At 46.4% G+C, this 13,689-nt stretch overlaps 2 protein-coding genes across 3 annotated transcripts in view; one reads left to right on the top strand and one right to left on the bottom strand.

The window, feature by feature from the left end:
* Positions 1-13,689, top strand: part of LOC106637927 (ras-related protein Rap-2a) — a 376,543-nt gene that overhangs the window by 59,610 nt on the left and 303,244 nt on the right. The gene's annotated exons all lie outside the window — the stretch shown is intronic.
* On the bottom strand, positions 2,696-5,373 carry LOC106645179 (uncharacterized). Its single transcript, XM_089597923.1, has 5 exons — positions 5,056-5,373; positions 4,691-5,008; positions 4,198-4,641; positions 3,873-4,150; positions 2,696-3,752 (listed from the first exon to the last, which is right to left on the bottom strand). The coding sequence occupies exons 1-5, from the start codon at positions 5,371-5,373 to the stop codon at positions 2,696-2,698; spliced, it is 2,415 nt and encodes an 804-aa protein (XP_089454049.1).

The raw sequence follows: 13,689 nt of genomic DNA, 5'->3' as shown, positions 1-13,689 counted from the left end.
CTGGGTGAGGTGTTAGTTTACCTCTCCATGCCCTCTCTCCACCCATGGCCGCAGGTCCGGAATCAGGCAGTGCGTTTATCTACCCACTAGAGCCCGATCCCACTCCTGTTGCCACGTCGTCAACGTTTCCTCCCGTCTGTCGCTATCGCTTTGGTCACCGGAGCCCAGGAATTTCCTTTGCCGCTCCCGCGTAAGCAACACAACGTGTATCGTTCGTGCTATCACCATAGCGGCAGTGGAGGAGACCGTGCGGTAGGCACACGCGATTCTAAATGATCCGATGCGCTGCACCGAAGTTAGGCGCTCTCGGAGATCCTTCCTCGCGAGTGCGTCCGCCCACACCTCCGCACCGTACAGCAGGATCAAGTTGGAGACCGACGCAAGGAGCCGTCTTTTGGCTTCCTGCGGGCCCCCAACGTTCGGCATTAACCGTGGAAGCGCCCCAGAGACCCTAGCGGCTTTATCGGCTGCTGTTTTGATGTGCTCCCCGAAGGTGAGTCGTGAATCGATCCACACTTCGAGGTAGCGCACCACCGGGCTCGCGCAGAACACCTTACCTGCAACGCTCAGGTGAAAGTCACCCCCGAACCACCTCTGCCTGGTGAGGACGACCATCTCCGTTTTTCCTACAGTCAGCTCAAAACCGTGATTCCGGAGCCACTCCGACACTATCGCGACCGCCCACCGTATTTTGCGCTCGGCTTTCTCTCGCGATCTTGCTGTGACATGGAATGCTATGTCAGTTTTTTTTTTTTTTTTTTTTGTGGAGGGAGGGGAAATGCATTGAGGCACACCGCAAGAACAGCGGTAGTGTGGGACTCGGTGGATTTTTTTTATTAGACCACCCATACCAACTAAAACCCCCCCCTCTTGCCGCGTGGCTTTTGATCCACCCCGAAACCGCGTTAGCATTACTTCGGGGTGGAGCCACCAGGGAGACCATCACGTCTCACAGCATTAACGAGCTAACTCGCCACCATTTTCTAGAGGTGCCAGTCCTCTCGAGTCCTGAAGAGCCCATCTTCTAGCGCTTTAATGATGCTTCATCCTGCTGATGAGTATAAATACTCATTGCAGCCTGAGTCCACATCCTTTACTTAGGAGCCCCCGCTACCTGCATGGCGGCTCTCTCCTCTTCTTTCTTCTGCCGAAGGACTGACGCGACGAAGCCATCCACTGCCGTCCACCCCTCTTCGCTGCTAAGCATCTCAGAGATGATGGTTTCGGGAGCGGGTGCCACGCCTATCTTGTCCACCAGCCGCTGGCGCTCACGGTGCCATCTCTCACAGACGAAAAACGTATGTTTGACGGTATCATCCAACGCAGGGTAGTAAGAACATCTAGAAGATGCCTTCACCGCCATGCGGTGGAGATAGGCATCGAACTGACCATGCCCGGAGAGGAACTGGGTGAGGTGTTAGTTTACATCTCCATGCCCTCTCTCCACCCATGGCCGCAGGTTCGGAACCAGGCAGTGCGTCCATCTACCCACTAGAGCCCGATCCCACTCCTGCTGCCACGTCGTCAACGTTTCCTCCCGTCTGTCGCTATCGCTTTGGTCGCCGGAGCCCAGGAATTTTCTTCACCGCTCCCGCGCAAGCAACACGACGGGTATCGTTCGTGCTATCACCATAGCGGCAGCGGAGGAGACCGTGCGGTAGGCACACGCGATTCTTAAGGATCCGATGCGCTGCACCGAAGTTAGGCGCTCTCGGAGATCCTTCCTCGCGAGTGCGTCCGCCCACACCTCCGCACCGTACAGCAGGATCAAGTTGGAGACCGACGCAAGGAGCCGTCTTTTGGCTTCACGCGTGCTCCCAACGTTTGGCATTAACCGTGAAAGCGCCCCAGAGACCCTAGCGGCTTTATCGGCTGCTCTTCTCATGTGCTCCCCGAAGGTGAGTCGTGAATCGATCCACACTCGGAGGTAGCGCACCACCAGGCTCGCGCAGATTACCTTACCTGCAACGCTTAGGTGAAAGTCACCCCCGAACCACCTCTGCCTGGTGAGGACGACCATCTCCGTTTTTCCTACTGCTAGCTCAAAACCGTGATTCCGGAGCCACTCCGACACTATCGCGACCGCCCACCGTATTTTGCGCTCGGCCTCCTCTCGCGATCTCGCTGTGACGTGCAATGCTATGTCGTCAGCAAAGCCCGTCAGCTTGACCCCCGGAGGCATTTCAAGGCGCAAAAGTTCGTCGTAGATCAGGTTCCAGAGATCGGGGCCAAGGGCAGATCCCTGAGCGACTCCCGACGTCAGACGCCTCTCTTTTGGTCCATCCTTCGTGTCGTACCGGAGTACTCGATCCTGGAGGTAACTGTCCAGGATCTTTCTCAGGTAGTCCGGTACATTCTGGCGCTTCAGGGCCCTCATTATGTCGGACCATTTTGCCGAGTTAAAGGCATTCTTCACGTCAAGAGTCGCTAGGACACAGACGCTCCTCGTCTTATGAGAGGGTTTCCATGCCTCCTCGACCGACCCGAGGACCTCGGCCACAGCCATAACCGTCGATCGCCCCTTACGGAACCCATACTGATTTCCTGAGAGGCTGACTCCTCCTCTCAAGCGAGTTCTAATCAGCCTCTCTAGCATTTTTCCAGCATTGTTTAACATACCTAAGGGTCGGAATGACGACGGAACCAGGGGGGGGGGTGGTTTGCCCTTGTCCAGAAGAACGAGCCTTTGGATCTTCTAACGCCTGCTGAACAGTCCAACGCGCAGGCACGCATTAAACATGTCCAACAAAACGTGTGGCTTTTCCGCAGCTATTATCTTGAGGACTTCGGACGGCACCCCGTCCGGATCAGAAGCCTTTCGCCCCGGCGTCTCCGATGCGACCGACCTCAATTCCTCGAGAGTGAAGAGAGGTACCTGTCCTACACTTGTGTCCTCCCCCCTCCTAGCGGGATGCTCCGGAAAGAGGCAAGAGACCACTCTCTCTAAGAAGGAAGGTTCCATCGGCGGCGCTGGATCCGAACCGCGAAGTCTTTTTAACGCAATCCGGTAGCCCAGGCTCCATGTGTCCTTATCCACCTCGGCGATGAGCTCGCGCCAGCATCGGTTCTTGCTCACCTTGATCGCCCTCACCAGCGCTCTTTTTGCTTCCTTGTACGCGGCAGCAGCTGCCCTGGCGCCTTCACGAGCTCTGTGTCGCTGTGCAAGACGCCGTAGATGCTGCGCCTCTATGCGCAAGTCAGCAATGTCCTCGGTCCACCAGTAGCACGAACGTCGACCCCCCCTAGTAGACCTTTTGGGAATACACGCGTCGCACCATTCCTTGACCCATCTCGTAGTGTCACTCACGAGTGCCTCAGCCTCCGCTTGATTATTGATCTTGTGTAAATCGGCTGGAGGCGGCGTGCCAACCATGGCTTCTAGTAGCAGATCACAATTGAATTTTGCAACGCTCCACCTGTTAACGCGCCTTCGGCTTACATCTCGTGAAGTTGCACCACGATCCTTGTGTATCACGAAGCTGACGTACTGGTGATAACTGGCCGTGTAGTCCTCCAGGACTTGCCAGTCGGAGACCCGTGCCGCCATTTCTGACGACACCAGCGTGAGATCGATGATCGTTCCCCGGTTACCAGGTCGCCTGAACGTTGCTGAACCACCAGAGTTCATGACGATGAGATCCAGCCTTGCAGCCATCTCTAACACCGCCCGTCCTCTGGGGTCGGTTCTCGGCTCCCCCCAAGCGATGGCCTTGGAGTTAAAGTCGCCGGCCAGGATTACATCACCATTTTCTCTGCACACTCAGATGGAATCCTCGAGTTCGGCAAGCCGCTCTCTAAAGACACCAATCGAAATGTTGGGGGATATGTAGCAACTCACATAAAAAACACTACCACACCTGATCCACACGAACCCGTCTCCACCTCCAGTATTAGATGCGGAGAACTTGTCGCTGCGGATCAGGATGGCTGCGCCTCTTGTCCTGTCGCAGAACCAGCCTCGGCCCGGTAACGTGTCGGATGGCTCACTTATAAAGAGCATATCCACACCCCGGGCACGGGAAAACTGGTCCAGCAGATCGTGCGCGAGCACGGTTCTATCCAGGTTTACCTGCAGGATCAGCGCCATTTCCGCCGAGTCGTCACTGCAGGCGCCCGAGGGGCCCCACACCCGGCAGTCCCAGCGACGTGTCTGGTGTCCGGTTTTGGGACCACGTTTTCGCACAGGAAACAGCTCACTTCTTTCACCGAGCAGTTTCGTGCCACGTGACCCTTTTCACCGCACCTCCAGCACGCCCCAGTCCTGTCGGGCCCGCCACACTGCCTCGCAATGTGCCCGAAGCCCAGGCACCTGAAGCAACGCTCAACTGTGATCTTTTGTCGCATCCTGCAGTTAACCCAGCCCAGCCTAATGTGGTCCCTCTTTTCAAGAATCGGAGCCGCCGTCGCAGGCACCTCGACGTAGGCTATGCGGTTTCCTCTGTTTGTTCCAGAAGAGAACAGCACAACCATACTGGGGGACGCCCCTTCGTCAAAGCAGCCTTTTACTGCTGCTTCGACGTCCTCCTCTGTCACCGCTGGGTCAACGTCCCTTATCTCCCAGGTCAAGCGCGGGGCCAGTGTCCTCACACCACCCGCGTCCGCCACGGCACTTTTAATTGCCTCGGCGAACGCATTGCGGTGCTTGGACTCAGTATTTTTCAGTTTGACGAGGACACCTCGTCTCCCTGACAGACCCCACGCTCGCCCCGAGCCCGGTAACGTCAACCTTCTTCATCAGGACCAGGACCTCGGCATACTTCTTGCCTTGGGCTGGCACAACCAATATCGCCTCAGGCCTGACCCTGGGACGTCTCTCCTTCGCGACCTTGGGGGTTTTCTCTGTACCTTCTTGGGGCTTGTTCCCCTTAGCCTCTTTTTTTTCCTTTTTCCCCTTTCTTTGGACCTTCGTCCATTCAGTTTTCTCGGCTAAAACCTCTGCTGGAACACTCTCTGGTTTCAGCCGAGATCCAGCCCCTTTTGCTTTTTTCACGGCTTTACTTGGCGTAAGCTGAGGGCTCGGGGTTTCTCCCCTCGCCCTCGCTTCCTTTTTCCTACATTTTTAGCCTTTGCCTGGTTGTTACTTAAAGGCAGTTCTTCTTTTTCTCTTACCCGCTCCTGGAGGCGCCTCAGGACACCCATGGCAGTCACCGCCGCAACGACGTTGGTCTTTATGGTGCCTGCCGTGTTAGGGTGCCTCACCATGAGCGCCCTAAGCTTGTCCAAGACCTTGGCTAGGTCGTCGAACGCCGCATCAGCAGCAACGTCCAACTCTCCTCCCTGGTCGGGCTTCTCCACGGGATCCTTTTTAAAAGGGTATACCCTCTCATCCGTTTCTCCTTCCCATCCTCCTTTGGTTGTTGAAGTTAGCGCCATTTCTAAAACACACAAAATTCATCCCAAGGTCCCCACCGACCCATCTGGATCCCTCACCGGTGGAGGCCGCCGGCCGCCCCCAACACATGTCTGAAGGGCGGTTTTGGTCCGGGTGGGTAACCCCGAGATATAGCATGCCCTGCCGCCCTAGCCCACCTCCACTCCCTCGAGCATCACGCCCCAACCAGAAGCGATCCACTCTCTGGAGAGTTTCCGGCAGACATCACGCGGCAGAACGCACTCACCACACTGAGGGAGCCACGAAGAGGAGCAAGCCAGAAACGCTACGACAGCAATCCCCCGAGCCCAGTGAGGAACCGCGAAGCCGAAAAGGAGCAGGAGCTAAGCAGAAAACTGCCACGCCCCCACACCCCCCCAGCCCAACAAGCCCCCCGCCAAGCCCGCAAGGCCGCAGCAGCAGCGCGACCAGCCCGCCCTGGGCCGCGACCTCCGCAGTGTTAGCTGATTGACCGGACCTGGTTAAGAATCCGGCCTCCCCTCTTGCAGTCAGCAGGAGCCAAAGACAGCTCGGGTCACTTCGGCACGCAGCCTAGGTATCGCCTTACTGCCCAGGATCTCCCTTTGGCCGCTCACGGGTCGCACCGCACGGCAAACACGGCGAGCCTTCTACCCTCGGCTAGGGAATATTTTTTAGGAGTTCCCAGGAATAGAAAACTAGGTGATAAGGTATTGTGAGAGTGTAGGGTGTGGTTCTCCTGCTTCATGTCAGCTCCAGCCCACGATCCGAGGCGAATACAACCACCACATCGTTAACACCGGCCGAGCGAAAGAGTACCAGCTGGTATGCACTAATAGTGCCCTCCATATAGTCCGTCAATGGCCAGATTCCTTAGTTAAAAAGATTGCCACATCTTTTTTGTTTTCAGACGTCCGACTTTATCAGCGGTAGAGATACCCGGGCCTCCCCAGTCACCGCATCGAGTCTTACCACCCACTCCCGCCCGACACAGTGCTACGGGTGGCAGCAAGCCTCCGCACGCGAAACAAAGCGTCCATGCTGCAAGAGTATGTCAGTGTCGATGAATGTTAGTGTTTAAAGGATTATGTAAAAGGATGGAGGAGTTTAGATGCGTGTAAAAAAAGGAGGTATGCCGTTAGTTTAAAGCCCCCTCACCCGACCAAGGCTGCAAGCAGTACGGTCTTCGACAAGGTAACGCATACCGTGGAGGGGGAATGCTATGTCAGTAGTAGTAGTAGTAGTAGCAGTAGTAGTAGTAGTAGTAGTAGTAGTAGTAGTAGTAGTAGTAGTAGTAGTAGTAGTAGTAGTAGTAGTAGTAGTTTTAGTAGTAGTAGTATTAGTAGTAGTAGTAGTATTAGTAGTAGTAGTATTAGTAGTAGTAGTAGTATTAGTCTTAGCTATACGCTTTTTTACTTGTTGTTTACCTAACACTTATGTTATAATTATACTTATAACGATAAGAGGATTTATATAAATGAATACTAATACGAATAGGTAAAAAATGAAATTCTTTAATCATCAGGTAATGTTTTATATTATAACAGTTTTAATTTTTTTAGTTTTTTGTTACTGTTTTTTTTAAATAAAAAACAACACTACTCATTTTCATAACATTTTAACAAAATTGAAACGTTGTTTAATACTTTGACGCACTTTTTTCCTTTTTCTTTCCATTGATACTACTCTTTCTTTTTTTATTGAGGGCTGTCGAGTTTGGAAGTTTCATTAGTGGTGGCAGCATACGGTCCTGACAACTAAGATTTTTAGTTGACAAATCCAGAGGCTGCAATACCTCATTATCTAAATCAACTATTAGTGATGTTGCCTCAGACATCACTGGTAGTTTGACCAATGACTGCGTAAGATTAATTATGGGTAGTAATGCAGGTGGCAGTAATGATAGCCGATAACTAGTGCGCTGATCATCAAACTTCTCCGTAAACAAAGGAGTAGGGCTAAATGGTGACATGAACAGCAAAGTCGCATTTGGTAATATAGGGCTAACTGTCAAAGTCATTGCTGTCGATACCGCTCGATGTGTTACCGACGACCACGTGAGATCAATTATAGGTGGCGATGCAGTAAGTGGCAGTGATGGCTGTCGTATATCCGTTTCGTGCTGCTTGTCAAACTTCTTGGTAAAAAAAGGAGTAGGACTTAATGGTATTATCTCTGGAAAAGGTCTCCTCAATAATAACGGTGATTTAGGTTAAGAGGCTAATTTCTCCCAAAACAAATCATCGCCGTTGTTGTTATCTCCTTGTGAATATTTTACGAATTCATTCAGCTCTTCTGAAATTGGTGGCGATTACAAATAGTAGTCTGAGATAAGTGGCCCCACATTCTTAGAGATATTTTGTGGCGACGGTAATAGATGGTTGGCAACAAATATCATCCTGCATCCTAAGAGTTGGTGGTTGTGAAGACTCAAACAACTGCATACAGGCTTCCATTTTTAAACGCTCAATCAGCGTAAGAGCTACTTGGTGTGAATCCATGGCAATTCATGTATAAGTGAATTTTGGATGGACGGGAACCCTATATGAATAAGCAGTTGAATAGCTACGCCAAAAAATTATAGTATTAGAAAAAGATAAAATTATGACTGCTACTATCGTTCTTCTTCAAACGCAAGTAGCATTATACGTGTAGAAATTCAAGAGTAAGGTAAAACTGTGTTTTACATCCATTAGACCATCCTAGTATGGAAATTAATAAGCAGGGGAAATTGCACTTCTCATTCAAAATACCCCCACTATATATATATATATATATATATATATATATATATATATATATGTATTCTAGTTAGCCGTAGACTTGATTTTCTTCGAGTGGCAAAATAAATTGACTCACTTCTACAACAGCATTCAAGAAACCAATGAGTCTCAAAATGACAAACAGCAGAAAAAAAGCTTAATTTTCTTAAGAAAGAAAGGAATATCAATAGAAGCTGAAACAGAAGCAGCAAAAAAGTGAATAGCTTTCAAGTGGTCTTTGGTGTTAAATTATTTCTATTTTTTCTCATACTTACTCAACGCAAACTAGCTTTCTGAAAAATTTTTTAGAGAGAAATTATTTGACTTGTTCTCATACTCATTTGACTAAAACTGTCTTTTTAAAAAAAATTTTTGTACGGAAAATATTTTTCATATTTTTGCTTCACACTTTTTACTTAACTGTTACGTAGGGAAGATATTGATAAGGAGGTGCGTCGCGAGAATGACCAACACTTGTTATTTCGAAGATTTTTATTCAAGTTACCGTAATCATAGGCGAAGTAGTACGTGTGTTTCCCTTGAAGGCTAGTCGTGCACTCTCCTGATAGACTCTCTCCTTGCTTGCGCTTCCCTTTCCTCGGCCCTAAGGCGCCTCGTTACGAGATTTGAGGAGAGGGAGCGTAGAGTCTCACCTATACTATCGTAGGTTACACGTCCGAGGCCGTGACGTCATTGTCCTCGACGATGCTGACTTTTTACTTTATGTAGAGTCTGTGTACTTGTTTGCAATCTTATGTGTGTGCACTGTTCTGTGTTTTGTTGTTTATATTGTGTTTAAAGTTTGGTATTCAATTCATTTATAGCGTACCACTGTTCTGTTTACGTTAATATTTTTTCTCTTCCAATTATTCAATTTCCTCTCATTGTGTGTCGAGTGTATAACAATATTATTTGTGTATGCGCTTTGCCTTGTATTATAATTATGTACAAAATTGCCGTGAGGTGGGCATTTGTTTAATATTACTTTACATTAAGTGTTGCTTTACAATGTAGCTTCCATTTTAAGTTTTGCATGCACTTATTTACCAAAAAAAAATCCCGTGCAAACTTCTTATCATTATTATCCAAGTGAAAAAAAAGACTTTTTTGGTGTCTTCCTACAGACTGCGCCCCCTAATACTGTGTCATGGCCAACGGCAATTCTAGTACTTGTCTAGAGGATTGCAATTACCTTCCTGCTCCGAGTTCTACTGTCGGTGTGGTTTGAATTACTGCCAGCTCTCGAGCTTCTTATTGAACTTTTTGTTTTCCTGTGAACATTCTAAAACATGTAAGTAGTAAGGCCCCCTGATGAAGAGGGCACTTATACATAAGAAAAAGAACTCCTATTCCCACGATTATCAGTCCTGCCATTAGATAAACGAGCCATTTAAAATTTTTAATTTCTTTTCGTGTCTGTTGACTTTCTGCGAGCCCGTGAGCCTTCTTAATAATCTCTACTAAGGGTGTCCCATCGGCTAGTGGGTTGGTCCTGGAGTACCCTTGTTTATTAATTATCTTAAGCTCCCCTTGTGCTAATAGTGTGATAACACCATGTGAAACCCCATTATCTTTCAATGTTCCGTCTAGTTCTTCTAATACTCCGTTGATGTTCATGTTTGCCATCCCAAAGTAGGTGGTATTTAGCTTTTCCTCTATATTTGACGGAGCTGCTATGTGCACATTCGTGTTGTAAGCAGCACAGCCTGTATTAAGCCGAAGAGTGCCTATATTAGGCCGTAGAATGTAGAAGCCGTACCTTTTAGTGAAATTGTTCTATGGTTTGAGCTATAGCACTCTATAAACAGTGGCTCCTCTTGTACTGCTGTAAAAACCCAAAGGTTTAGTGCATGGAATCGGGCCCAGTACGTATCTTGCGGTTCAACGATTTTAACTGAACATTCTTGCCAATCACTTATGCTGTGCTGTACTATGAGCTGTGCTTCGCATGAATGATGTTGCCTTATCTCTCTTATCGGTTCGGTATGGTTGCAGATAAATAACTTGCGCAAGTTCTTACAGCTAAAGATTTCGAGAACCGTTATTGCCATGTACGTCTTGATTTTCTTATTTATGGCCATGTATTCGTATCCTGGCCATATATAGGCATAAGGATTTGAGCTGTTTAGGCCTTCCTGCTTTATCGGTAGGGATAAAATTCTGTATTAATCAGCATAGTCTTTGTCTATCGGCGGGATGCTTATGCTGTATATTAACTAATTGTTCTGCATCATAATTGTTAATCTAGATATATCTATTATCTCGGGCGGACTTATCTGAGATTCTGCTTCCGAAAAAGTTAGCTCAGGTTTGGATAGTTTTGTCTGTATTTTGGAGTTATCGAAAATTGCAGGCAACATGAGCCTTGGATGTACTAGTCCTTTTACCGCAAAGAGAACTGCGTGTATTATGGAGTCACAGTCTGTAATTTACTGCTTTACGCTTCTATCCAGTGTATTTATAGCTGTAATTGTTGAACTATCTATTTGCTGTAAGTCAATTATGTTTTCCATTTTCTTTATATCTGCTTCTATTTTTTCCACCCTGTCTTCTTCATCCCTGACTCTATTAGACATTACTTCTGTCTGTGTGGCCAGAAGTTTTGCTATATTACGTGGACTGTTTTTATTTAAGTCAAGCGCATCTATTAGTGCTTCGTGATCGTAACTGTCCAACGATCCGAATAGAAATTTCAGAATCGTTCCCCCCCATGGCATCATTGCTCTGTTACAGCGGTTGTTTATTCCCTGTAGCAGATTTGTCAATTGCTTGTAGGACTCCATGCTTGCGTTATTTCATCTCCTGTTGTTTCTAGTCTGGACCTCTTAGCGGCTTTAGGCGCTAGTTATTCACTTTTTTTCACAATTGTCTGCATATCGCTCTTAATTTGGGTCCTAGCGAGAGGTGGAATGATAAGTCTATTTTTTGTATGACCTTCCAATTCGTGCTGGTTGTAGCCAACGGAGAAATCTTTTCCACGATTAATTTTAAGTTATTTTGTATTCATGTAATCGAGCATTGTAGCTGTTCTGGTACCTCCAATTGTGCCCTGCAATACATAAAGCTGTTAGCTATATTTTGTGCACCCTGGTTCTTGCCTACGAGCCCGCGCTTTAGTCTCTGTGGTAAACATTTGTCCTAACACTATTTACATCCCATTGATAGCTATGTATTAAAAGACTGTTACGTGAAAGGTTACTGAGTATGTAAATGATCGATTTTAATGTTGTGTGCCTTATCTTGCCCACAGAATCATACAACATATTTAAGAAGACTGTATAGTCAGATAATTTGACGATTGGTTATCTTACATTTGACTTGTATTTTAGTAGCAACGAGTTTGGAGGTATGCAGTAGAAAAGGAATCATTTTACGGCAGTGCATTCCACGTTTACGTTTAGACCTGTGCCGTATATTTTTCTAGTGTTTTTCATCCTTACATTTTCTGATATTATGTTTTTCTGCTACTCCCTCTCTTTCTTCTCTAACATGATGAGGCTTGAGATACGGATTATATGGATGTTTTTTGTTTGCTTCTACTCTTAACGCCACGCCATAGACGCATTTGCTGATTTCGTTCGTTGCTGTTTCGCTGTTTTTCCCTTCAAAAACAAAAATTCTATTTTTTCTCCTTTTTTTCTTTTGATCTCTGGCGAAAGTGCGATTTTCAAGGTGTTCGCGCCGTTGTCTGAGTTTCCGAAGCTAAGCTTCGACACTGCTCATGTGACAACATAATTTTTTGCACCATGAGAATTACTGTGTGCTGTCCTCATAGACGCAATTCTGCAGGAGCAGCCCCCGTGCACTAATGCATAATGTCATGGTGTAGGTAGTCGCTTTAATGATTACAAGCATTTTTTTTTTTTTTTTTTTTTCTTTTTTATTGTTGTAGATCTCTATGCTTTCTTTCCAGTATCGACGCTACTGTTTGAGCGAGGGTGGGCTGGTAACGTAGTGTTGTTGTCCTGGAGGTGTTTCAGAATCTCATGAGGGCTTTCCAGCTGTCCTTCGACGGCCAAGTCCTGAGGAAACACTGCCACACGCTGGGTGGGGTTGATTATTTCTTTTGAGGTGAATGGTTTGACGAACGGACTCTTCGTTATTTTAGACATGGCAGTCCATTCTATATCTCGTGAGCATTATGTGTGACGTTTCAAGTGCTGTTGTTATCAGCACATCATGATGATAGAAGTGGGATTGTTTCTGATGGAGAACGACAGAAGGGAGGAAGAAAAAAGGTTTAATCTCTCATATTCAACGTGGGCTCGTGGGTCTTTTAGAAAAAAATGTATTTATTTTTTCTGCGATTGCTTTCTTTATTTTTTATCATGCTTCCATGCTCCTCTCTACTAATCAATAATTTCTAAAATGCTTTTTTTTTTTTTTTTAAACAACAATGAAGTCAATCGGGTACTAAAAAAAATTGTTATTTGTTCATACTTATTTTCGTTTGCTAATTTCACATTAACTTTTCTTCGTGTACTTCTCGCATAAAATTATTTTAATTTACAAGTAGATGTCAGCCTATACATAAATTTTTTTTCTTTTTATTTGTCTTTACCATCTATAATTTGTTCATTTGGCCTGTGAGTTAATTATACAGCTATTAAGTACGTCTACTCACTAGAAAGTACCACACGTGCCTTTCATTCGCTTTGTTTTTTTTTCATTCACGCTACACAATTTTACTATTGATTAATGTTATTAATGCTTTATTTATGCGTACCTCCCCATTATAGTTTTTTTTTTTTTTTTTAATTTATTCTTATTTTTTTCTTCTTATTACTTTATAAATCTGAGTCTAACATATATAAATATCTAGTTCAAAGCGCGTCTGGGGGCCGCGAGAAAAAAGTTTTATCGTAAAACTAGTTAATCCCTCTCTTCTGTCATATTTTCACGCTGCGAAGTCTTCCTGTAGTGGCAGCCAAGTTAGTGGGAGCCCGTCGGATATACATCTGCAGATCATCTGCGAAGAGCATAGCCTGGCAAAATGAAAAGCACGACACGATTGACTTTATAAATATAAGAAATAGTGTGAAGCCGGCTGATGACTCTTGAGGAACCCCAGAGGTCACCCGACGTGGCTCAGTCTGCTCATCATTTCCACTCATGACCACCAGAGAACGCCCACTCAGATAGCTATGCAAAGACCTAACCAAGTCCGCCAAAAAATCCATATCACACAATGATTTTAGAAGCTTGCAGTGGTCTATCTTGTCGAATGCCTTTTCAAAATAAAAAAGACCGATATTGTAAGCATACCCTTATCCATACCCTCACGAATATCATTGGTCACCCTGAACAGCGTCGTCTGGGAACTGTAACCTCTACGAAAATCCGACTGATAAGGCGACAAAACCAAGGCACCCTCCAAGTAAGTGTAAATTTGGTCTATTATCAATAAATCAAATACCTTTGCAAAGTGAGCAAGATTTGAAATTGGGCGCGTATCAGTCAGGCTTCTCGGATTTCCAACCTCCGACAGAGACATAATAGTGGAAAGCTTCCACATATCTGGGTATTTATTTGACATAAGCGTTAAAAGTAAATTTATTGTTTGCAGCTAAATATATT

Source organism: Copidosoma floridanum, unplaced genomic scaffold (assembly GCF_036245765.1).
Source record: "Copidosoma floridanum isolate Cflo_tuat_1 unplaced genomic scaffold, Cflo_Japanese_pri ptg000040l, whole genome shotgun sequence".
Classification (NCBI taxonomy): Eukaryota; Metazoa; Arthropoda; class Insecta; order Hymenoptera; family Encyrtidae; genus Copidosoma; species Copidosoma floridanum.
Note: the sequence above shows the minus strand (reverse complement) of the source record. Positions and strands in the feature narration are given on the sequence as shown.